Raw genomic sequence first — 25,071 nt, forward strand, 5'->3', positions numbered from 1 at the left:
TTAGACATTTCAGCCATCAATTATAAGTTTCCCATATAAAATTTTTGGGACCAAGAAAACTTAGGTAACTACGATTATTTTTCCAAAAAAAATTAGGTTTTTGAAAGGAGCAGTTTGAATGTAAACAACCTCTCTTCTCAACATAATGCAAATTAAATGTACTGAAAATCCGCTTCACTATGCGCCACTCTTCGAATGGTTCTTAGAACCAATTTGGACAATATTTCATGTAAATCTCAAGCCTTCAGGACACATACAAGAACCACCAGTTGGAGTAAAATAACAAAAATACAGGCACCTTATTTTTTTTTCCCCAACAAAGTGACACGGCATTTCAAGCTGTGAATATCTAACACTGTCTTGACAACTAGGCACATATTTATATTTCCCGCTATTCTAGTCAGGGAATAGTTCAACACGGTCTCAGTTGATTTAGTGCCAAGTCAAGTCAGTCTTTCAACATTTGTCCAGGTAACTGGACCAAGAACACGTGGAGAAGACTTGTCACAAATTACAGTGATATTCTTTATTCTTTGAGTGGTTTTGTTTGGCAGGAGTGATGTTGAACAGACAGCGGGTAAACACGCGCATCCACTGAATTGTAACACTGGGAATATTAAATAAAGTGTGTCGTTTGATACACTTCACTAGAGTAAAACCACTGAAACCACTTTCCTCTCCAGAATATAAAACAAAGAAAAAGAGGGCGGGGTGTTGGGGGTAAGGGTGGCACGGGGAGGAAACGGGATTGCAACAGAGAGAGGGACATATACGCAAAACTTTAAATGAGGATGGATGTCGGGAAGTTGGGTACAAGGAGGATTAAGTGTAAGTCAACATAAAAGAAATTTGGATTTCAATTAATGAGTTGTTCATGGATGAGATAGGCAGTTACCTGGAGATGGTAGTAAAACGAAAATAAACTCTTTAGCCAGCAGAGGTTTTGGAAGACAAATGATTAAAAATAATAATAATAATATGGAAAGAAAAGGACTTCTAATTGCTAATACTATTTCTAGTCTGGTGGTGAGACAACCTGAAGCTTAGAAATTGGGGAAGGGTTTTCTTTTCCATGTTCCAACATAGACTAACTGATCGGCTTCTCAAAGGTGTCCATTTCTCACCTCCCTATACTTATTCTCACCCACAGCTTTCTGAATCCCTCTTTGCTTTGAGCAAAACCAATTAATGATTTGAAGCTAAGCATATCTTTGATTATAACTGATCACTGCTGTTATAATTATGACCAGTTACTGTGAATGTCACTTTGTATGCCTCATTTACATGAGCCTCCACCTAACCTGATCAAGGTTTTGTGCCTCAAAACTATATGAACCTTACAGGAACCGTAAAGTCTCTTGGAATTCTAAAATTAGATGGTGCTAGGGAATGAGGTTTGCTTAGCCCACGGTTTAACGTAGCTGAAATACTTGTAGCAAGTTGGTGGAAGTAATTACGATCAAGTCTGATATCTTGGACATGTAATCTTTGACATATTTGATAAATTATCAAAAGAATTAAGAGAATAGATTAGATTTTTAACATCCTAATATTGTAAGCAGAATTTCTGCTGTTCTGGATGGTTGAATAGGTGCGAAAGAATTTAAGGAGAAAAACCATGTATTTTGTAAACAAACCCATCAGAGGTATATGCTTATACACAATATTTTTTTTTTTAGTTTTAATTAGGTTAATTAAAATCAGGGTATAGCCCAAGGTCAGAATCATCAAAGACCAGTAGTCATGTTAAAGAAACGGGTTTCTCACTCAACCGATATTTTCTGAGAGCTAATGGAGTATAAAAATAGGGTCCAGGCTGCAGAACACAAATATTCCTCAGTCCTGATTGACATGGAGGCAGGGAAAATGAAAGGCTGCAATATATAATGTTGAAAGAACAGCAACATGAGGTCATAAAGCTTAGATCAATCGTCCTAGTGGCCCAACTAATGTTTGGAAATAAAGCATAAAGTTCTCTAGCTCAGTAGGTCTCAAAATTCATTTGCATCAGAATCACCTGGAGAGTTTGTTGGAATACAGATGGTTGGGCCCCATCCTCAGAATTCCTACTAGGGTCTGGGACAAAGTTTGAGATACTGCATTTCCTTATAGTCTTGTAAGATCTGGACCTATGTCTGACTGTCTGTGTATCTATCTATCATCTATCATCTATCTATCTCAATGTGTATGTTATATTAGTATAATTATTTTTAAGGTAAAAAAAATAAGGTTCAGAATGATTAATATGCCAAATGAACTAAAGCCTTGTTTTTGTTAAAAAGATAAGAAGACATTATTTTCTGTGTTATAGGAGGAAAGGATTTAAAAAAAAAATACCTTTTTTACTCTTTACTCTGATTCTATAATAATCAAGACCTTTTTAGGTAGGCAACGAGACGTACTGAGCAGAACTATCTTATAGGAAGTTCCTTCCCTTGTCTTACTCGAACAATCCATTTGGATCATGTGTTGTGGAAGAGTGCCTTGCATGCTTACTTGGGAGACACCTACGTGAATCAATGCAGAAATTGTGGTATACTTTCCAACCAACTGTTACGTGCAAGTGTGAAGGAACACCAAAGACATTATACTAAGCAAAATAACCTGCACACATTATTATGCATATATCAGGTTTCCGTTTGCATGAAGTGCCAAAATTCTGTACTATGGTAAAAGTGAGACTGGTAGTTAGCAAGCGCTGGCGATGGGCACTGACTCTGAACTTTCCAAGGTGATAAAAATGTAGTATCGCTACATAGGCACAAAGATTACACAGGTATATCCTTTTGTTGGTTAAGATGTGTGCATTTCAATTTATATGTTTTTTTTCCATAAAAATAACAAGTGGTGCTGTGGGGTATGAGGAGATGTACAGACAACACATAAATAGTAGAATGTAGATAGTCAATGAAGCAAGGTGAGGCATATGGAAAGTTTGTTACGCTCTTCTGTTTATTATGTACATATTTAAAAAAACAAAACTGCCTACTTGGACTTGTATTATTCTATACCCTTCTTTAGAACTTAATCATCCTTAGATTAATTAATAAAACAAGAGTTCCTAAAAATGGAAAAAAGTGGTAATTTTATATTAATTCCTCTAATAATCATTTACCTAACAGTATTGTAGGGTATTAAGCCAGATACTACTATTCACTTTGAACAATTTATTACTTGTAGTTTTTATTTACAATTCACAACCTGCCTTCTCCTCCTTCTTATCTGTCCACAAAATTGAGGATTGCATTATTTTTTATGTGAATAAAACCATAAGACACAGAGATCTTAAGATAATTGCAAGAGGGAGGGATAAATGAATCAGAAACCAGTGGTATAAGTCACTACACTTAACCAGAGATTCTTAGCAACCAGGACAAAAAGAGAAATACAATGAATTGAATCTTTTCCTTTTCTGTGTATTTTGGAGACATCCTTCCCCCACCGACCCCCACACACTGACACGATATTTGTAAAGGAATTTTCCATGTGAGTCCTCTATGACTACATTAGTAATACAGTAAATAATGTTATTTATTGCACTGATATTTTGTAATTGAGTCTAAGAATTCTGGCCTGCAATTTTGTTCAAAATGGTTGGTCATTTCACTGTTGCTAAAGAAGGTAGGCAGGGAGCATGACTACTCATATTATAAAAATGTTTCTTTAAGCAGGATTCTAAAGGAATAATGGAAAGAGAAAAATCAGGACCTGGCAAATATCACAGAAATAACTGAAACGAAAAAGAACTATTGATGAATGCTATTATTTATGAGGAAAAGTAAGATAAGAAAGAGGATATTTAGGTAGCTTCATAGTATCTTCCTAGAAGATGTCCGTTAATCACAAAGGGGAAAAAAAGAACACCTGCACGGTAGAGAAAACTAGCAGACAGCACCACACCTGAGAGATACAAGCTAGCATCATGAGAGATGACCCGTGCCCGTGACGTTCCTCCTCATAGAAGGCACTGAGAAGGGCGCACCGTCTCTTCTGCAGTGTCCCTGCCAAAAATTGATAGCCACAGTCTAATCATTAGAAAATATTGGACAAGCTCAACTGAGATATTCTACAAACTAAACTGCGAGTATTCTCCAAAGGGTCAAGATAATAAAAGAGAGACTGAGGGACTATTTCAGGCTGAAGAGGATTAAGGAAACAAGACAACTAAATGCAGCATGGAATTCCAGATTGGATGCTGGATCAGAAGAGAGAGACGGGTGGGGGGAGAATTGGAGAAATCTGAATAAAGTCTACAATTGGTTAACGGCACTGTATCAATGTTAATTTTATGGCTTTGATAATGAAGTGCTATATTATATATGATGTTAATATGAGAGAAGTCTGGGATAAAGTCATACAGATTCTTTAAATACCTTATTTTTTTTAAACATTTTTTTAAATCTTTATTTATTTATGATAGTCACAGAGAGAGAGAGAGAGAGGCAGAGACACAGGCAGAGGGAGAAGCAGGCTCCATGCACCGGGAGCCCGATGTGGGATTCGATCCTGGGTCTCCAGGATCGCGCCCTGGGCCAAAGGCAGGCGCCAAACTGCTGCGCCACCCAGGGTTCCCTAAATACCCTATTTGAAATTTTTTGTGAGTTGAAATTATTTCAAAGAAAAGGGATGGGAAGGGAAGAAAAGAGAAGAAGAAAGGAAAGGAGAAAGGAAAGGGGAAAGGAAAGAAAAGGGAAAGAAAAGGGAAAGGAAAGGAAAGAAAGGAAAGGAAAGGAAAGGAAAGGAAAGGAAAGGAAAGGAAAGGAAAGGAAAGGAAAGGAAAGGAAAGGAAAGGAAAGGAAGGAAAAAAAAAAGCATTCTGAGATTGCTCTCAGCTCAGGCCAACATTTTGCTAGATATTACTGAATTCCACAGCTAGGAAATGATCTAAGCCAAAAAAAAAAAAATGTTGAGTAAATGTTGCCAACTGGTCAATATACCAATTTAAACAGAATATTCATAAAGTAGCTTTTTGATAGCATTGCAGCCCATTGATTTGTCAAGAAAAAGTTAGCTGTCATATGTAGACTCCTGAAACTGAGGCGTTATAACCCAGGGAAGTTAGAGCATTTGCAAATGAGACACGTGGACTGACATTTTTGGCGATGTAGATGGACATCTCCTAATTTTAATTCTGAAATTCTAATAATGAGACAATAGACTATAAGAAATACATATCAATAAGGTCTCAAGGAAAAACCTTAAATGCATTACTAAAAGTGTGCTTTAGAGGACAAAGCAGTAATCAGTAGACCTAACAAAATTTATAAATTATAACTCATATTTGATTCAATTTACTTCTTTCTTGGAGAGTTATTGATTAATCAGTAAAGTCAATGTACACAGAGGACAAGTGGACTTGAACAAGATAATTAGAAAGTCTTTTGTGCTATTTTGTAGAAAACAGGGAAAATTTTTGGCAGGGCACATGAATAATTACATGAATTTTTTGTTAGTTTAATTACTGACTGTAGTGTCATGGTTAATGGGTTACTATCACCCTGGAAGAAGGGTCACGGAGCTTCTTCCCCAGCCAAGACTGTATTAATGGACCACTTGTCAATGACACATCGGACAGAAACTCAATGATGCAGGGAGCACCTGCCAAAATCAGTTGTCCTCTCTCTGCCACATGACCCCTCAATAACGTGAACACAACCTATTGAGAGAAGGAAGGATGTCTGATGCGAAGATGGTCATCTTCAAGCTGCCAGTGACTGGCCAAACCAATAAGATCCCTTCCCTGAGGGAGCCGGATGAGTTGATCATATTAACTCCATTCTGCCCCAGCATCATTTTCCACTACTTAGGTCACCTAACGGGACCATATTTACCCCTCGACTCTGTACTCAAATTACAGACACCCTAAAGCAGCAGGTACTTCATCCTTCTAGGTATTTGTAAATGGTTTCCACCCATATGGAGTGCCTCTGCCACCCAGTAGTAATTTATCTTTCAGTCAACCAATAATAACATAAAATATGTCCTCTTTTTGCTCATAATACTGCAACTGGTCCAGACAAAAATCTATTAGACTTTTTAAAACGTTTTATGCCTTGTTGGAGTAGTCTCTAACTTGATCAGATAAAAAAAAAAAATCATTGTTTACATACAGAATAGTAAGCCATACCTCCCAGATCCAAGTTCTTCGACCTTGCTACCGCTTGATTAATTTTGCACGTACTTATAAATTACAACCTGTAATGCTTAAAATAATAATAAAGATGAACAACACACTTACCCACACTGGGATAACCAGGCGTAGAAGGGTCTCCTCCTGGGTTCAGTGACACCATGAAGGCATCATAGCTAAGATTTGCAGTCTTTGGTAAATCACAAGGATCAACATACAGAAGAACACCACCAAATCCAGCCTTTTCCAATAAGGAAAGCTAAAAAGAGGAGAAAAAAAAAAAAAAAACTATTAAAAGAATTATCATGTGCATTGAAAGTACCTGCCATTTGATGACTGTGACTAAAATGAGATGACTCCCCACCAAAAATAAATAAATGATTCTCTATTTTTTTTTCTTTTAAAATAAGCAGATGCTTCATATTTCCCAATTATCAAGCCCAGTCACTGAATTCCTCGAGGGGCCTCTTTCTTTTTCCCTCTGTCTCAACATTATTTTAGCAGCATTCCTGTAACATCTATATTTGAGTTCAGTTGTCCACACGTGCAATTTCTGCCCCTCTCATTTTTAATTATCTAGGTAGGTCTGGAGTCTCACTTTCACAAGATTAACAAAGGATCGACCGAAGATGAAATTCTGCTGTAGGAGAACTCTTCTGGCCACTGTCATGTCCTTCCCTTCGAGCAGAAAGTCGCCTGCAGCATTTTATGATTGTTTCCTAGGGCTGAGCCTGTCATACCAGTTGCTGATATGTTGAAAGATTTCCTCACATTTGGCAAAAAGTCACCGTCCTGAACCCTTCTAGGCCCCTGCGGCCCACTCGGGTCCGTGCCCTGGATACTCCAGCCATACCTCCCAGATCCAGCAACGGAAAGACAGAAAGAAACACGGGGCCTCCTTCCGAAGGGTCATTCCCTGCTCTGTCTTTGTCATTCAAGACCTTGAAAACAGTTCCTGATTATTTCACTTGAGATGTATCTAATGCAGATTCCTCTGTGTTCTTCAGTACGTACATGACGCGTAAGTATGATGGAGCAGATGAACATGGCATCTCAGGTCCTTTTTATTTTAACTTGGTAAATTAACTTCTGGGGTAAAGAGCTTACATATCTTAGTGTGACTTACCTGATGTGAAAAGCAGTCATCATAATTTGGTAACCCATTTGTTCCCCCCCTGAGAGAGGAAGAGCACTTAGGGGACACCGGGGGAGTTAATAATGGAGACATAGTAAGGTCAGCAGTTGCTGTTCCTTGTGGGAGTCTAGTTAACACCTCCAGTCCCCTGTTACTGCTTGTCTTCTTTATTGAGTTTTACAGTGGACTAAGCAAGGGGGCAGCTGTGGGCCTGGCTGGCCCCCTCCATGGGGACAGAATCATCCTTATCATCTCTAGCAGTGTACGCTGGCACTTAGCAGGTGCACAGTTGGCATTCAACGGTATTGGTAAATGAAGGAACAAATGAGAAAAGATGCTGGTTTGGCACTGCTACTGCTCTTCAAAAAAAGAGAACTGAACTCTGAGAAAATACTTAGGATGCACTTCTTTTTTGTTGTTGTTTTAAAGATTTTAAAGATTTGTTTATTTATTTGAGCGTGCATACGGTGGGGAGGGGTGGAGGGAAAGGGAGGGAATCGCCAGCAGACTCCCCACTGTGTGCAGAGCCTAGTGTGGGCCTTGATCCCAGGACCCCGAGATCATGACCTGAGCTGAAATCAACAGCTAGATGCTCAACCCACTGATCCACCCAGGTGCCCCAGGATGCACTTCTACAGGAAAAATAAAACATAATTGTAAATATAATATGGTTTTTACATAAAAGAAGCTATATGCAGAAAAAATAAAAATACTTGATGTAAGTACATCACATTAATGGCATTTTTTCAAATCCTTTAAAAATATTCTGTACATTAATTTTTGATTTATGAACAAATCTGTACTAATTATTAATGCATATTAAATAAGATATTCCATTATTAATCAGAAAAAATTCCTGAGAATCTAAGCAAAGAACAATTGATTCATATGTTATGATTTTCCATCAGTGTTTTAATGAAGAGGGAGATGAATTTAGGGAGAGGGGAGGAATGAGAAAAGGAAAAGAGTGCAAAGACTCTGTCAATAAAGAGGGCCAGATTTAAGACTGATTCTCCAAAAGCTCACACTGAAGTCCTCAGGGAAGGTTTCTAATGTTTAGATGCTGAAATCTCTATTTTTAAAAAGAATAATCAATGGAATGATTTTGAATGTTCTGCTTACTACAGAAGAATATATCGAGAAAAAAATATATAAACAACTCCAGATAGCAATTTTTAAATATTAAAAACTATTTTCTAAAAAATATTACTGAAGTGACTTGTGATCATTAGAGAAAAAAAGATACAGGGAAAATAATAATAATAATAATAATAATAGCAGCAACAGTCCTATCTTCCTGTGAAGAGATAGCAAATGGTAATATGTTGGAGTCTCTAAATCCTTTTATTAGAGCTTTAGGCACATATTCACATATACTCACAAAATAAGGCCACAATTTTGCAAGCTCTATTTTTTCCCACTTAAAAACACATACTAAATATGTGTCCATGTTGATAAGTACGCTTTTATACAGTATTAAGAGCTGTGTACTATATCCATATGGGGATGCTCTACATAATAATAAAATATAGAAAGGCTGAAATCATGCCATTGGCAATGACGGGATGGAGCTAGAGAGTATCACCCTGAGCGAAATAAGTCAGTCAGAGAAACACCACATGATTTCACTCATATTCAGAATTTAGAAACAAAACAGATGAACGTATGAGAAGGAAAAAAAACAGAGAGGGAAGCGAACCATAAGAGACTCAATTATAGAGAACACACTGAGGGTTGAGGGAAGGAGGTGGGTGGGCAGCGGGCCACATGGGTGAGGGGGTATTAAGGAGGGCAAGTGATGTGATGGGCACTCATCACTAAATCACTAAAAAAGAACTAAATTCTTTTAGTGATTCATAAAATATTGAAACCGATATTACGCTAGATGTTAACTAGAATTTAAATAAAAATTTGAAACAAAAAAAAATATATACAAAGGCCATAAAATGGTATTTGAACAATCCTTGACTGTTGCTCTTACAAATTTGATTTTTTATAACCTACTTCAACAAACTTCCTTACAGCTAAATCATTACACAAGTATTTTTTTTTCATGAAATATATTTCCACAGGTAGAAACTCTAAGTGAAAGTACTGTTATTTTTATGATTTTTGGTAAGGTATTTTCCCGGCAGAAAAACTGTCAGAAGTTACATTCTTACCAAGTTATATAGCTGAGTATACGTTTCCTCTATGATCAGAATTAAACATTACTTTTTCATAAATATTAGCCAACCTAGCCAAAAATTGCTTGTCTATTTTTTTCTTGATTAAAGTGAAGTTAAATTTATTTTTGCTTGTAACTGGCCACTTGCATATTTTATTTGAAAATTACCTGCTAGTGAAAATTTTTTTACGATTCCTGGAGTACTTATTCACTATTATATATGGAGTGCCACCTTTGTGCAGGTAATATGCTGGCATCGCCATACGGAGGTAAGTAGGACAAAGTCCCTGCTCTCAGAAAGTTCAGTTAACCAGTGGAATGATGAATAGTTTTCATATTAAGTGTTAACCCCAATTAACTGGCAATGAGTGGCTGCCGAGGAAGCATTTTGAGGCCAAGTCCAGGGTCAGTGAAAAGTGGGAAATGGCTCTATGAGAGTTGTCTGCTGTGGACACGAGAAAAGAAAGTGGCAATTCACAATTTTTGTTGTCGTTGACCCTGCTTTAGTGGGAAAGTCAAATCATTTTCAAAAATCTCTTTTAAAAAACGTCAGTACATTAACTATCTGACTGATTAAAGTTTATGAAACCTAGCGACTCAGAATTTGCCATAATCAAAAATAAAATGCAATTGCATATTTTGTTTCCTCTGATTATGTTTGGTAATACACTGTGATTTTCTTTTATAATCAATATATATTTTTCTATACGTGACAGCTTATAATGAAAGCGATGCAGTTGTCTTTTAAAGATTTTATTTATTTATTCATGAGAGAGACAAAGACACAGGCAGAGGGAGAAGCAGGCTCCCTGGAAGATTCGATCCCAGGACCCCAGGATCACTACCTGAGCCGAAGGCAGACGCTGGACCACTGAGCCCCCAGGGGCCCCCGAAGCAATGTAGCTTAACAGTATAGGGTCTTTTGCCGGAGTTGATTACTTCCCTACAACCCTGAAGAGATAGCAGCCCTATATGTGATTTTACCCATTTTTCCCCATCCTCTGCCTGTAATGGTCGGACCTCAGGTGTACACTTCTCTGATGTTGTCAAGTCTGGTTCACGATGCTATCCCTTGCTGGCTACCAAAAAGTTCTTAAACAAGTAGTTTAATTTGGTGACTTAATTTCAGAAATTATCTATGGCTGGATTTCCACGGAAGTTGGCAACTGAGCAGACTGCCTGCCTATGTTAAGTCAGATTAAAAAGAAAAAAAAAAAAGTTCCTCTGCATTGTTAGCATTGTATCTTGAACATGGTGAGGTAGTGATTGCCTAAAATATTCGAAAGAGGGGATTGCTGGGTGGCTCAGCGGTTTAGCGCTGCCTTTGGCGGAGAGCTTGATCCTGGAGACCCGGGATCGAGTCCCATATCGGGCTCCCGGCATGGAGCCAGCTTCTCCCTCTGCCTGTGTCTCTGCCTCTCTCTCGTGAATAAATAAATAAAAATAAATAAAATAAAATATTCAAAAGATCTACTATTCTGGTGAGATGATACTTTTAAAAAATGCATTCAAAGGCGAGTCAATATAAAAAGAATGAAGCCAGCTGTCATTGGGCTGTCTGCTTTTTTTTTTTTTTTTAAGGATTTTATTTATTCATAAGACACAGAGAAAGAGGCAGACATACAAGCAGAAGGAGAAGCAGGCTCCATGCAGGGAGCCCGATGTGGGACTCGATCCCAGGACCCTGGGATCACGCCCTGGGCCGAAGGCAGGCCCTAAACCACTGAGCTGTCTGCTTTTGACCATCCCTGGGAGCACAGGTAAAAGTTGTTGTTAGCCCCACGTCAGATCGCTTCAATCTAGGGTGATGATGACACTAGGGGTCTAATTCACAAAAAGAGAGAGCAAATATAAGGCTAAGATTTCCTAATACTGAACTTTGATTATGCTTTTCCTCTCAAGTACTATGTGATAAGTGTGGGGTTCTTTGTCATCATGCCTCCCACCTCGCAAACTAAGACGATAGTTGACAAAACAGAGCCAGTTAGAAATTGGGACGGAGACATAAAAACTGAGTCAAGCAGATGGCCCTGAGCTCAAGTGTTACAAGCGGGCCACGGCCCCTGGCTGGCCCCTGGCTGGCCCCTGGCTGGCCCCTGGCTGGCCCCTGGCTGGTATGCTGTCCTGACCCACTGGGCCGTACACCCTGCAAGGGCACCGTTTCCTAATTTACACAAAGTGCCCTAGGAACACGTCTCCATGAAAACAGGAATCGTTAAACCAGCCTCCTATCCACAGAGCTCCCACCCTTTTATCCAGCTCAGAGATCTCGAAGTGCGGAGCCAACGTGCTCTTCACTGAAGTATTCATGGGTACAGAGTCCCCAACGTGCCGGAGGTGCCCGCGACACGCGCTGGACTAGTCACTGAGAATGGTCAACAGTCGTCCTGGGACGCTCTTCCATTTGTGTGTGCAGTGTCAGTCAGCTCCCTTCCAGCTAGGACAAGAGTCATCATTTGAAGCCGTTATAGTCCACAAAATAAAGTCTCGTATTTTTTTTTTAATCTCAATGGATTCATAAGGATTTGAGGGTCATTTTTACTAGCACTGGACCTGTTTGAAGACAGGAATGCTACGGCTTTATTGTATATGCCCAGTGCCTAGTCCAGTACCTGGCAGCAAACGATTCCTCTATTGTTGAGCTGATGAATAAATTAGTGTATCCATGGGTGAATGCATATGGGGACAAATAGAGTACACGGATTTATTTTGCTCTACACTTCACACCCACTGGCTGGAAAACATGCACTACCTTTGTTTGTATCATTTTGTGTATATATATATATATATATATATATATATATATATATAATCTGTCAAAAAGTGAATATACGTATTAGGTCAGCTCATTTCTGAAATTAAACCTTCCCCCACACTCAACGAAATGTGTCGCTTTCTTCTTAAACTTCTATAAAAACACACAATTAAAGCAGAATTTGGTTTGATTTTTGTCCCATTTCATTTTATGTTTTGTTATCTAAAAGTTAGAGATAAGGAGTGGTGGAGACGAACACGCTGGGATTTGAACATGGGAGTTTGTCTTGTTGACAGGGTCTTGCAGATAAAATGTCTTTGGTGAACTTCAGGGTGACTGATCCCATATTTCTTGCTGTGAACCATATTAATACATTTCTCCTTGCGCATGGTGTATAAAGCTAGGTCCTAACAGTTGCCAAACAATTACCTCTGAAATATATGGTACTACAAATCCACGGGCTGGATCCAGCATTCCTACTGAACAGGCCTTACAAAACTCAAAGCTCCCTGAAAACTACTCTTTCAGCCTGGTACCTAAAAATGGTCCAATATAGGTTTATATTCTCATTGCCTAGAGATTGGCAGCATGTGAGTGGCTGCCTGGTATTTATATATTCAGGGGAAAAAAAATCATTCAAAGGAGATCAAAGCCAGGAATCGTAAAGAGAAAGGACCCTGCTCTGATTCTTGCCATTTAATCTCTTCCATTATTGACTTCTATTCTTATTTTTCAATAAAAATGTATTTTTTTCTTCCTATTTCAGAAGGAGGGTGTTGTTATGAATTGAACAATCCACCTCTCCAGTGTCTTCATTGTGACTTCCACGGCTAGACTTTAATCCATCTACAGAGGCTCCTAAGTCATCAGTTCATCCTTTTGAACCCCTTGAATGTCAGCTTTGCTCTTTTTATTTTCATGGGTTGCAATGCAAGAATCAACGTTGGAAGCTTGTGGTTTCCTCTGGTATTTAGCTGCTTCACAGCACTGGTCGAGCCCTAGAACCAATCCTCTGGCCTCCATGACTAGAAAAGCTTTCTGAGTCTTCAGGTGGAAAACAAGAGCAAATATAACAAGAAGTCCTTAGTTTTACAAATAAAATTAAGGCCCACTGTTATGGGCTGAGTTACGTTCCCCTAAAATTCATACGTTTAAGTCCTGATATTCCGTACTTCAGAATGTGACTATATTTGGAAATAGACCCTTTAAAGAAGTGATTAAGGTTAAATGAGGTTATACTGATGGATTCTAATCCAGGATGACTAATGTCCATAAGAAGAAGAGAGAGATGCATCAGAAGTGTATGGACATACAGAAAAGGTATATATGAGGACACAGCAAAAAGGAGGCAATTGAGAAGCCAAGAACAAAGGTCTTAGGATAAACCAAACTCATCAACACCGTGATCTTAAATTTTCAGTCCTTAAAACTGTAAGAAAACAAATCCCTCTTGAAACCGTCCGGTGGTATTTTGTTACGGCAGCTCTAGCAAACTCACACGCCCACGTGAGGTGCCAAACGTTGTGAAAATAATTGTGATCCGAATCTAAGTCTTCTGAGGCTGTTTTTAAGTCAAATCATCAAGTACTAATTGCACATCTCCTATGAGCCAGATACGGTACCCAAAGTTATTTGTTGAATTTCATTCAGAATATCTGATTCGTCATTTCAATTCCCACTATGTGGTTGTTGACATTGTGATTCAGAAAGGTTAAAAGCTTGACCCACAGTCAGAACTACTAAGTGGTAATTCCAGGGATCAAACTAGAATTTTCCAAATTCAAGTCTGGCAATCTTCCTGCTAAAGCACACCTTTCCTTTCAATTATACACCCATCCTTTACAAAGACAAATAGACTGGCTAAAGGGTGAATTTATAAAACACATCAGATTCTCTTGCTGTGATTTGCTTTCCTAGAGGACAGTGGAATCAATACTGTGTGAATTATATGCCTGTTTATTTAGATTGCTAAAAAGACTTGGGTTTTTAGAAAATACTGTCAAGGGGATTAATATGCATTATAACAGAATGTGTTAAGGATTTGTGGCCAGAGTGAACAGAAAAATAAAAATAAACCTAGAAAAAAACAAAACCAGAAACCTAGCATTTCATAGCAAATTCTGATTCATTTAATTTACATGGCTCTGGCATTTATGAAAAATAAAAATATTGGATGTGTAATTCGTGATCATTCCTTAAGCAGATATTTTGACTTCAGGGCTTAAATTTAAATTTATTCTTCCTTTTTGAGATTGTTTTCCCTGTTAATAGGTTTGTTGTTTTGCCCTTTAATTACGTATTGTATTGTTAGTATGTCATTAAAGAGATTTTAAGATTCCTGTTTGCTTTGTTATATTTCAGAAATAAACTCACTTTCCTTTGTTAAAGAAAAAAAAAGACTATCATGGTGAGGAATATTCACTGTAATCAGATGGAGTATATCCAAGGCATAATCACAGCATTCTTTTTTGATTTCACTCAACACCTCTACTTGGATTTCAAATTGCTTTACTTAATGTATCCAAAGTTATTTAAATAATTCTAGTGAGATTAATAAGAAGCAATGACCTTCTGCTTTTGTGAAGAAAAAAAACTGAAGTTATGCAGAAAGTTAAGCCTGTTGTTGAAGTTCTAAAAAGAATCCTCAACTTTTATCATTGCAATTCAACAAGGAGGGAAGTAAGGAAGGGAAGGAAGAAGGAAGGAAGGAAGGAAGGAAGGAAGGAAGGAAGGAAGGAAAGGAGGAAGGGGAGGAGGGAGAGAGTATCTATTTTGTAAGGTATCCTCACGTACAACATTTTTATTTCACTTTAAACTAATGTCTCATTGTGGCCTGTGCAGTTATTCTCATTTCAAATGAAGTAATCGTGAAATAAGGAAGACTCGATCATGCCACATAGCTAATAGCATATTCAGAGTAGAGAGATTTCTTTTCTTATTGGTTTTCCCATTACACTATATTACTTCTAAATCATGAAAAAAGTAACTTTGCAAATTTCTTTATTCAATCGAGTTATTGGACAACCGTTGTAATGTTTGCTGCATAGAAGGCTAATCTTAAAAAAATTAATTATGTTATCATTTTTCCAACTGTAGCTTCAAAATATCGAAGATAATGCTGTATTTTATTTCTATGTTTTTGATCTTTCCTTTAAGTGCTGGGTCCACCTATGGTACACGAGCACGTTACTCTAGGCTCCAGACTGATAAACAGTCATAGAGTGGGGATGAGCAAGTATTAACCTAAATCATATTATTTTCAAGGAGAGGGATCTCAGGCTGGGATAGGAAACACAGTGGCCTGAGGTCTTTTCCTCTGTCAAGGAAATTCATGAATTGAAAACGCATCAGTTTTTTTTAACATGATTACATTACTTACAGTCAATATTGGGAGAGAATATATAATTGGTATGAATAAATAAATTGCTCATATTACCAACTGCTAGACTCCATCTGTAGGCATGGTGTTGCTTTTATTAGGCAAATCATGTTCAAAAGGAACAAGAAATAATATATTTTTTAAAGATTTTATTTATTTATCCATGAGAGACACAGAGAGAGAGAGGCAGAGACACAGGGAGAGGAGAAGCAGGCTCCATGCAGGGAGCCTGATGCAGGACTCGATCCCAGGACCCCAGGATCACACCCTGAGCCAAAGGCAGATGCTCAACCGCTGAGCCACCCAGATGTCCCCCACAAAATAATAATTTTTTTTTAAATTTTTATTTATTTTATTATTTATGATAGTCACAGAGAGATAGAGAGAGAGGCAGAGACACAGGCAGAGGGAGAAGCAGGCTCCATGCACCGGGAGCCCGACGTGGGATTCGATCCCGGGTCTCCAGGATCGCGCCCTGGGCCAAAGGCAGGCGCCAAACCGCTGTGCCACCCAGGGATCCCAATAATTTTTAATATATGTTCTACTACCCTTAACTAAGAACATTAAACTAAAGTCATAATAGGAAGAAAACCATGGATAATAATTATATAATTTCTGAAGGTATCACAGAAATTTGTCATTGCTTAGGTTTATTAACATAAGTAATATGTTACTTATGTATATTACTATGTGTATTTATTGATATGAGATGTTACTTAGATTACAATATATTACTGTTGACATAAGTAATATTCTGATGTTTCACTGTTAAAGAATCATTATTCAAATTTTTTTTCTACTGCCTATACAAATAGTTCTATAAAAGAAATACTAAATTGAGCTCTTAATTTTATACATAAAGGAAAAAAATAGATATATAGTTGATGTTCAATGCTTTCCTAATTTATAGTATTACGGATCATAACATGAACATTGACAAAATTAAGTTAAGGTATCATAGTAGTATATATACCATATACATATCAGGTAAAAATATTAAAATTAAAAAAATTAGAAATATTGAAAATACTATATATATATATATAGCATTTACTTTTAAACATCTTTTTAATTTCAAAAATAATTTTTACTTAATTTTATCTAATTTTTACCTTACTTATGTTTTTACTTTGTTTTGTTTTGTTTTTTACTTGTACTCAAATTACTTTTAATATTTCACCATAGGAAAACTTCAGATCTTGGCCTACTTGCAAGTGCTATATAATGTTCTAGGAAAAGCATCTGAATTTATGAGTTGTTGGGTTGCAGCGTGGCTTGCAGGCCATAAGACAGGTGAAAAAGCCCTGCACTGAGAGGAAGAGGCCTTGACCTGGACCGGCCATGAGGACCAGGATGCTGGGTGCACCACTGAGACGCTCCACACTTCAGTGTTCGCAGCCATAAACAGGGATGGCATCGCCCTGCCAGTCCCACAAAGTGACCGGCGGACTCAAAGGAGGCCGTGAGTCTGAAGGGCTGTGCGGAGGGGAAGGGCCTACACGGTGCATGAGACTGTCTGGTTTGGGTGATGACCAAGGGGCCAAGGAGGCTCATCAGCTGATAACTGCAAGGATGCAGCTTCTTTGCATTTTGCTGGGATGGAGGATGATTTTAAGGAAAAAGAAAAAACAACAATCCCCAAAATTTGTTATCCTGAAGAAATGTTTCTTGACATAAAAATGATGACATTTCATACCTTTATTTCCAAAAGTAAATATTCATATGACTTAAATCTACTCTTCCATTATCTTTCGCTTATGACCAGGCTGTTTGCTTTTTTGTTGTATGTTAGAGGAAATGTGAAAGGAAAAAATTCTAAGATCCTCCCAGTCATACATCCCCCCCCCCATGTTGCATTAGCGTTTTTTTTTTTTCTTTTAAGATTTTATTTATTTATTCATGAGACACAGAGAGAGAGAGAGAGACACAGGGAAAGAGGCAAAGGGAGAAGCAGGCTCCATGCAGAGAGCCTGACATGGGATTCGATCCCAGGACCCTGGGGTCACACCCTGGGCCAAAGACAGACACTCAGCTGCTGAGCCACCCAGGAGTCCCTAGTGTTTTAAAATTTTTATAATTTTATTAAAATGTTAGTTTATATCTTTCAAAATTATGATGATTATTACAATCTAACAATCAAGGAAACACTCTTTTTGTTACCTTCTGTACAACTTTTCCCATTTAAGAAAAAAAAACAGACAATCTGCTTCACTGAGACATAATTTCTCAACCCCTCCTGAAAATAATTTATTTAACTATATAAAACCTGAGGTCTCAGTCAGGCACAGGACAAGTAACCAGAAACAAACAGCTGAAGGATGCTCTTACTCCCAGGCACAGTAAAGGATTACACATACGTGGACATGGATTATGTGCAGCTTTTTCTTTTTCCCCAAGAGAGTAAAATCTGATGCACAGGTCTTGCAGAGAATTCAATAAGAATAGAAATAATTTCCATATTGTCTTTTCTAATGGCACTAATTAGAAAGACTTGTATTTGTCAAACAGCAGAGTGCATGTCTCCTGTCCACGTAGTTAATAGATCGTGATTTGTTGCCTTTACAATTCCACCTGGCAAAAACTGACACAGGCTTTTTACAGCACAAACCCATCGAGGTCACAGAGTTTCCACTTCCCTGGCCCAGAAAGGCTTTTGATTTTCTTGAGAATCACTATGCCCTTTGGATGAAAAAAAACTACCTGTACGTACGTTTTCACTCCGAGCTTATTTTTTTTAAGTAGATAAGAGAGCAAAGGTCCATTCTGATTCTGACTTACCTTTTGAAAACTACATTAACTGTTAAGTCTACCAGCTAAATTTTTCATTACAGATGCCTAGGAATCTAATTCAAAGTATTATTTCAATGTACTATGTCCCAGGTGACTGAGGCACCCACTGCCAACCTCCCCCAGCCCTAGGACTATATGAAGACAAGCCTCTGGGCAGAGAACATATCCACTTTAATGCCTGAGTGCACAGAAATGAAGGGAAAAAAATAACTTGGGGGGATAGTTCTCAGCTAGCCACAGTGGGATGAGCAGCATTAGGTTACCTCTGAATGCACAACACACACACACACACATATAGGTGTGAAAAACTGAAAAAGGAGAAAACATTAGCATAAGTGATTTTATGGTTCATGGCTTCTTTCCATGCAGGTTCATCAGAACGAGTCCCTTTTTCCATGAGAGAATGGTTTCCTATATAGGAATGTCTGTCCCATATGAATATATCTATATACTTCATTAAAGCAGCAATATTAAGGGAAAATGATTTTTAGCCAATATCTGCTTTTCCTAGGCATTTCTAGAATGTCTAAAAGCTATTGTGCACCTCAAATGGGAGTAAATAATTACTCTACTTTGTTTTCTCTTTTAATTGAATAAGTTTTGCTCATGTTGCGATAACAGGTTTATTTGAAAGTGAAAGTAATTTGTTATAGAACAGCAGCTTTTATAAATGGAAATTTCTACAAAGGAACATTGTGAGATGTTTAAATATTAACCAGACATATTGTTCACTCTCAACACTAAATTTCAGAAACTTAATACAAATTAGGTACATACGTTATATTGCTGGGTCCTGCTTACCAGTGCTAAGAAATCCAAAATGTTCAATTCTAATTAAAAATGAAATTGAACTGCAATTCCCTGGAAACAAGGGCTGATCAGACTCAATAAGCTTTACTTAATTTATTTCAGAAACAAAATAATTGAATTGCTCATAGACAAAGAAAAAAAGTGCTTACATTGTTAAAGAAACACATGCTTCCAAACCCTCTGCAATTCTATTATATTTTCTAATGCTCACAGTTGATTACATATCCCATATATATGTTTCAAGACACTTAACGGTTTGAGAATATGCCAGAAAGCTTTATTATTCACAACATCTATATGTACGTTTACCAGGCCTGCATCATAAATGACATCCTTGAACTTCTCTTTTTTTTTTTAATTTTAAAAGAGATATAAAAACACTATCAGTCTTCATTGTAATCTTTTTTTTTTACTTGGGTTATCATTTAAAAAATAATAAAAATAAAAAGACTTTCCCAAATGCTTGACTAAGATCATTTCATTGTCACACCACCCCGGGAGATTTTTAAGGTCAGGCTTATTATTTATCTTATTTGTATTTGGTTTCTGTTTTTTCGACTTCAGAACACTGTGGCTCAGTGAGGTGTTATGACTTTTCCGTGGTCATACAGTTTGTAGTACTGAAGATGGAAACACTGGTTTTAAACTAGTAGGAAAAATGGAAAAGAATGAACTAAACATGAATGAAGAGTATATTGTTGGGCAAGGAGCAGGTCAGATTATCCCATGCTCCCCCCTCTTTGGGTTTCCCATTGCTTCATATAGGGATTCAGCTTCAGACCATAATGTTCCTACCACGACTAAGCCCAGAGGGTTCAGAATGGAACGGCTCCCTCATCTTGAGAAAGAGTGTTCTTTGGACATGAGGTTGGATTAAGGAGCAACGATTCTAGAATAGTCCTAGACAGTAACTCTCCCCAGCCCTGGATTTTTATAAGAACAGACAGTGCAAAAATCAGAGTAGTCAAACGATGAAATCAGCATGAACACTTCTTCAGGAGACAGAACTAATGCAGGAGAAATGTCCATCTGTCAGGGAATTTATAGAAGTCACCCTAGCAATGGACAGAAGTTGTATCTAAATCCACTTCTCTCATAGTATTTGCCTTTTTTTTTCTGGTCAAATAAATAAGGTGAGATAAATGAAATAATATAAGGCTTTTAAACAGGCATATGTAAGACAGTGTCATCGTCATAATTAATCCTGCAGTATACTTTTTATTAGATCTCAAAAATGTTTAAGAGAATATAGAAAGTATGAGTGTAATAAAATTGGATGCACACATCTAATCAGAAAAATAGGGGGGAAAAGATAAATAATGGGGATGCCTGGGTGGCTCAGTGGTTGAGCCTTTGGCTCGGGGCATGACCCCAGGGTCCTGGGATCGAGTGCCACATCGGCTCCCCTCAGAGAGCCTGCTTCTCCCTCTGCCTGTGTCTCTGCCTCTCTCTCTCTCTGTGTGTGTCTCTCATGATTAAATAAATAAAATCTTAAAAAAGAAGATAAATAATAAACATTACGTATGATGAAAGACAAATAAATAAAGCATATAAATTTTTAAACTGAAAGAAAACAGATGAATCATCCCATTAAAATCAGAAATATTTGAAAAGGAACCAAACCTTAGCAAAACACCTTACGTGTTTTAAAAGAAAGCTTTTTGAAACAAAATAATAAAGGAAATGATAAGAAAATAGGCACTTTGGCAAATAAAAAAAGCTAGAAGAGGCAAATCCATACAAATTATCTGAATTAAAAGCAATAAAGATTAAAGATACACCCTACAGAGTGATTTTTAAAAATCAGCAAAATAGATAAAGGATATTCCATATACCTGAGTGTGCTAAACAGCATAATGGCAAAATAAAAACATATTGAGAATGCAAGATGATATTCTAAAAATAGAATTATGTAGGGGATCAACTTCTTGTAAAATTGGACAAATTCTAAAGCCAGAAGTGGTAAAATATACAGGAATCAAGTAATTAAATTTTATGAACTTAACATTTTTTCAGAGAACTCACGCACACCCACAAATACTCACTTTACATGAACTTTGCTACAAAGAAAATATTGGAAAGACTCTGAAAACCACATTTGGAGATCCCTGGGTGGCTCAGTGGTTTGGTGCCTGCCTTTGGCCCAGACCATGATCCTGGAGACCCGGGATCGAGTCCCGCATCGGGCTCCCTGCACGGAGCCTGCTTCTCCCTCTGCCTGTGTCTCTGCCTCTCTCTGTGTGTCTCTCTTGAATAAATAAATAAAATCTTAAAAAAATAAAATTAAAGCTAGATTTGTATCGGTGCTATTATTTACCATGATCCAATCAGTTAGATATTAATAAAATCATGTGCAAAATCAACGTATTCCTTAATAACTAGAGATCACAAAACAAGTGAAAAGCATCTGGACCACAATGAAAAGTAGCATACGGGTCAGTGAGACTTTTGTGACACTGTGGAACTTCTATGAAGCTAAAAACTTAATAGTTTCTCTAGTTCACATACAGCTTACATAGGAACCTGGTTTTCTTTTGAATACATAAAATTAGTTAGAAAGATGGGTTATTTAATTCAGAAGCAGAAAATAATGAAATGGAAAACAACAAAAAAGAAAAGCATGTACTTTTTCTTTTCCTTTCTTCTCTCTTTTTTTTGTTTTCTTTTCTTTCTTTTCTTTTGTTTTGTAGAGGTTGGGGAGAGGCAGCGGGAGGATGAGAATCCACACCTGTGCGGAGCCCACCGCGGGGCTGGATGTGAGCACCCTGAGATCATGACTTGAGCCAAAAATCCAGAGGAGGTGGTTTCACTGACCGAGCCACCCGGGTGCCCCTGATGTACGGGTCTGAAGAAGTATTTACACAGCGAAATATCTGCAAACATTAAATAGGGAACAAATTCATCACAATTGACAGCAAGGTGAAATTAAATATTTCGTGAGCAGCCTGTCCGTGTCCCTAGACTCCGTCAGACAAAGTACCCAGCAGTGGAGCAGCTGGGCCTGCAGCTGCTCGGCCCCCCGCGAGCAGCAACGCACACCGGCTTCCCCTGGAAACTGAAGAGGAGGCTGCCAAGGGGAAGGGCCTTTAATAAAGCCAACAATGGGCAGAAACAATGCCAAATTAGTGCAGAAATCAGCACAGGCATGTGCCGTTTTGTCTCAATTACAGAAGTCAGATCCGCAAAGAGGGGAGTCACACCAGACTCTAGTGGGGGGCTGTGGTTTTTCAACCCTGGAGTCCTACACCTGAGGGTGTACTTGCCCATGTTCTAACCTCTGGAGAGGAGATCCTGGAAAACAAAGGGGGTCGGTTTCTGCTCTTTCTGCGCCTTGAAGAAAAGGAGATTCCCACTCACAAGTTCATTTCTGCGAATCCAAAAGCTCATGACTCCTGATTTTGTAAGTGACGCTGATGTCAAAGGAACCAGACAGGGGATGAGAACTCACAGGGAGCTGCTCGTTTGTCTCTCACTCCCCCTTCTCTCCCAGCCTGGACTAGTGGGGCATATTTTTTCTTTATTAAACTCATCGTGAATATTCACTCTGAAAATTGTTAAAGGTAAAATAAAATAAGAAAGTTGTCATAAGAATTCGGTTGCATAGGCCTGTGTCCGACCTTTGTGTCATCTTAATGGACACAGATACTTCCTACGCTGGGAAGCCAGCCACTCAGACTTCCTTTGGATTACTAGCACACAGGTTCACAGGTATTTCAGGGACAGCATGAGAAGCCCATCCTAAGCCCCAGCTGCTTTCTTTCTTTCTTTCTTTTTTTTTTTTTTTTTAAGATTTTATGTATTTATTCATGAGAAACAGAGAGAGAGAGAGGCAGAGACACAGGCAGAGGGAGAAGCAGGCTCCATGCAGGGAGCCTGACATGGGACTCGATCCCGGGTCTCCAGGATCACGCCCTGGGTGGGAGCCTGTGCTAAACTGTTGGGCCACCCGGGGTGCCCCAAGCTGCTTTCCATTGCTGTCCTACTGGCTTCATAACGAACATCTGGAATGGAGTACAGGGAATCAATGCAATACATAAATTATAAAATCGAATTATTGAGAAATCACATCATTTCAGAATTCTGACATTTTTCACAGAAACATTTTTCATGTCTTATCAGTGAAAAATATTTGTTAGAATCCTTATTTTATGTAGCTTCTTCGGTAGAATGATCTCTAAAGAAAACTTAAAAATGGGAATGGAGGGCAAATCATTGTGCTAGAAACATTGTGTGGGCCAGTTTAAGAAACATTATTATAATCCCTTTCGGTATAAAATCTTTAAAGGAAAGTAATAATATATAAAATTAGGTTATCTGATAAGAAGATTTATGTCAGGTCTTGGTATACATTTTAGGGGTCAGAAAGCAGAAAACCCCAGTTAGGATCTGCTATATGGGAGATGGTTTTCCTCGTGGTACTTTCCTTGTTCATACTACGCAAATATCGAAAGCTTCTTAAAGTAAGAAGCTAGTTCAAAGAAAGAAGCTAGTTCCAGCAGCCTTGAACATTACATGATTGTTATACGACCTATTTATTGGTGACTAGGCTTTATCCTTAAAAACTAATAACTACCATTTATTATTTGCCCATATCTTGACACACATTGCTGTTGGATTTACACAATTTGGAAAGATGGATGCTGTGATTTTCTTTTTACAAATAGGGAAACTGAGCCCAAAAGTTAAGTAACCTGTCTAGTCTCAGCACAGTCATGGAACTAAGAAAATAACCAGGTTATTTAACATTTTGAAGACAGATATTTTGTGTGTCTTCAAAACACATGCATTTGCCATATGATATAAGGCATCTTAGAAAAATATCCCAAAGAATATATTATTTCTGCCGGAAGCTATGTCAACAGACTGTCCATGGTACCTGTCAATGCCTCTGTTCTCATTAATTTTCTTTTTGTTTTTTAATAGTTTGTCAATTAATCTTTGAAATAAAATCCTTCACTTTCTCATGCCCTCCTTTAATTTTGGTATGTCCTTTCATTGCTAACTGTACTTACAAATATTTTTAAAGTATATAGATATTTGTCCACATGTATGTTTATATATATAGACTTTTATATGTACACACACGTATGTGCACGTACATATATGTGTGTGCAGAGACTGAGAGGGAGAGAGAGATTGATTCATTCATTCATTAACATTTGTGATTAAAATTTAAAGTACCAGGCCTACTTAACAAAATCCCTGTGCTACATGCCATTTTCTAACATAATATATTAGAAAATCTCATGTTAAAGTACAGGTAGTATTAGTAATACGGCATACCATATACATTAAAAAATGTATCTTTATGGGATGCCCGGGTGGCTCAGTGGTTGAGCGTCTGCCTTCAGCCCAGAGTGTGATCCTAGAAACTCGGAATCGAGTCCCACGTCGGGCTCCCTGCATGGAGCCTGCTTCTCCCTCTGCCTGTGTCTCTGCCTCTCTCTCTGTGTGTCTCTCATGAATAAATAAAATCTTAAAAAAAAATCTTTAAAAAAATATATATCTTTCTTCAACATATGTTCCATTAAGTCAGCTTATCTATGGGGATACATTTACGTATTATTTGCATTTCCTTAAAGGAGATATATTTAAGTATTGCATACTTCAAATAGTAAGAAAAGTTTAATGAAAAGGTTTACTATTCTGAGAGTGGCTACTGAATCATAATTACTATTCTAAAATCCCTTAAGCCCCAGCTAGGCTATCATTAATTAAGGTGGAAAATTAAAAATGGCCTAAAATTTAATCCACTGAAATACATGGATCAGTGAAACAAATGCTTGCCTTTGATTCATTCTTGCTGATCATTACCTTAAAAAAAAATAATAATTAATTTACTTCTTTCTCTATTAAGTGTTATTTAATTCCTATGATATTATATGGTCCAAACTAGACTTCCTTG

The 25,071-nt window shown here is 37.7% G+C and overlaps 1 protein-coding gene across 10 annotated transcripts in view; it reads right to left on the minus strand.

Annotated features, from left to right (window-relative positions):
- The window catches only part of NAALADL2 (N-acetylated alpha-linked acidic dipeptidase like 2), a 1,267,271-nt gene that overhangs the window by 429,776 nt on the left and 812,424 nt on the right, over nucleotides 1–25,071 (minus strand). For all 10 annotated transcript variants that reach the window (XM_041732043.1, XM_041732046.1, XM_041732044.1 and 7 more), the window contains one exon: nucleotides 6,239–6,389. In XM_041732043.1, coding sequence (XP_041587977.1) covers nucleotides 6,239–6,389 — 151 coding nt within the window. The remainder of the gene's footprint in view (nucleotides 1–6,238; nucleotides 6,390–25,071) is intronic.

Source organism: Vulpes lagopus, chromosome 17 (assembly GCF_018345385.1).
Source record: "Vulpes lagopus strain Blue_001 chromosome 17, ASM1834538v1, whole genome shotgun sequence".
In the NCBI taxonomy this organism is placed as follows: Eukaryota; Metazoa; Chordata; class Mammalia; order Carnivora; family Canidae; genus Vulpes; species Vulpes lagopus.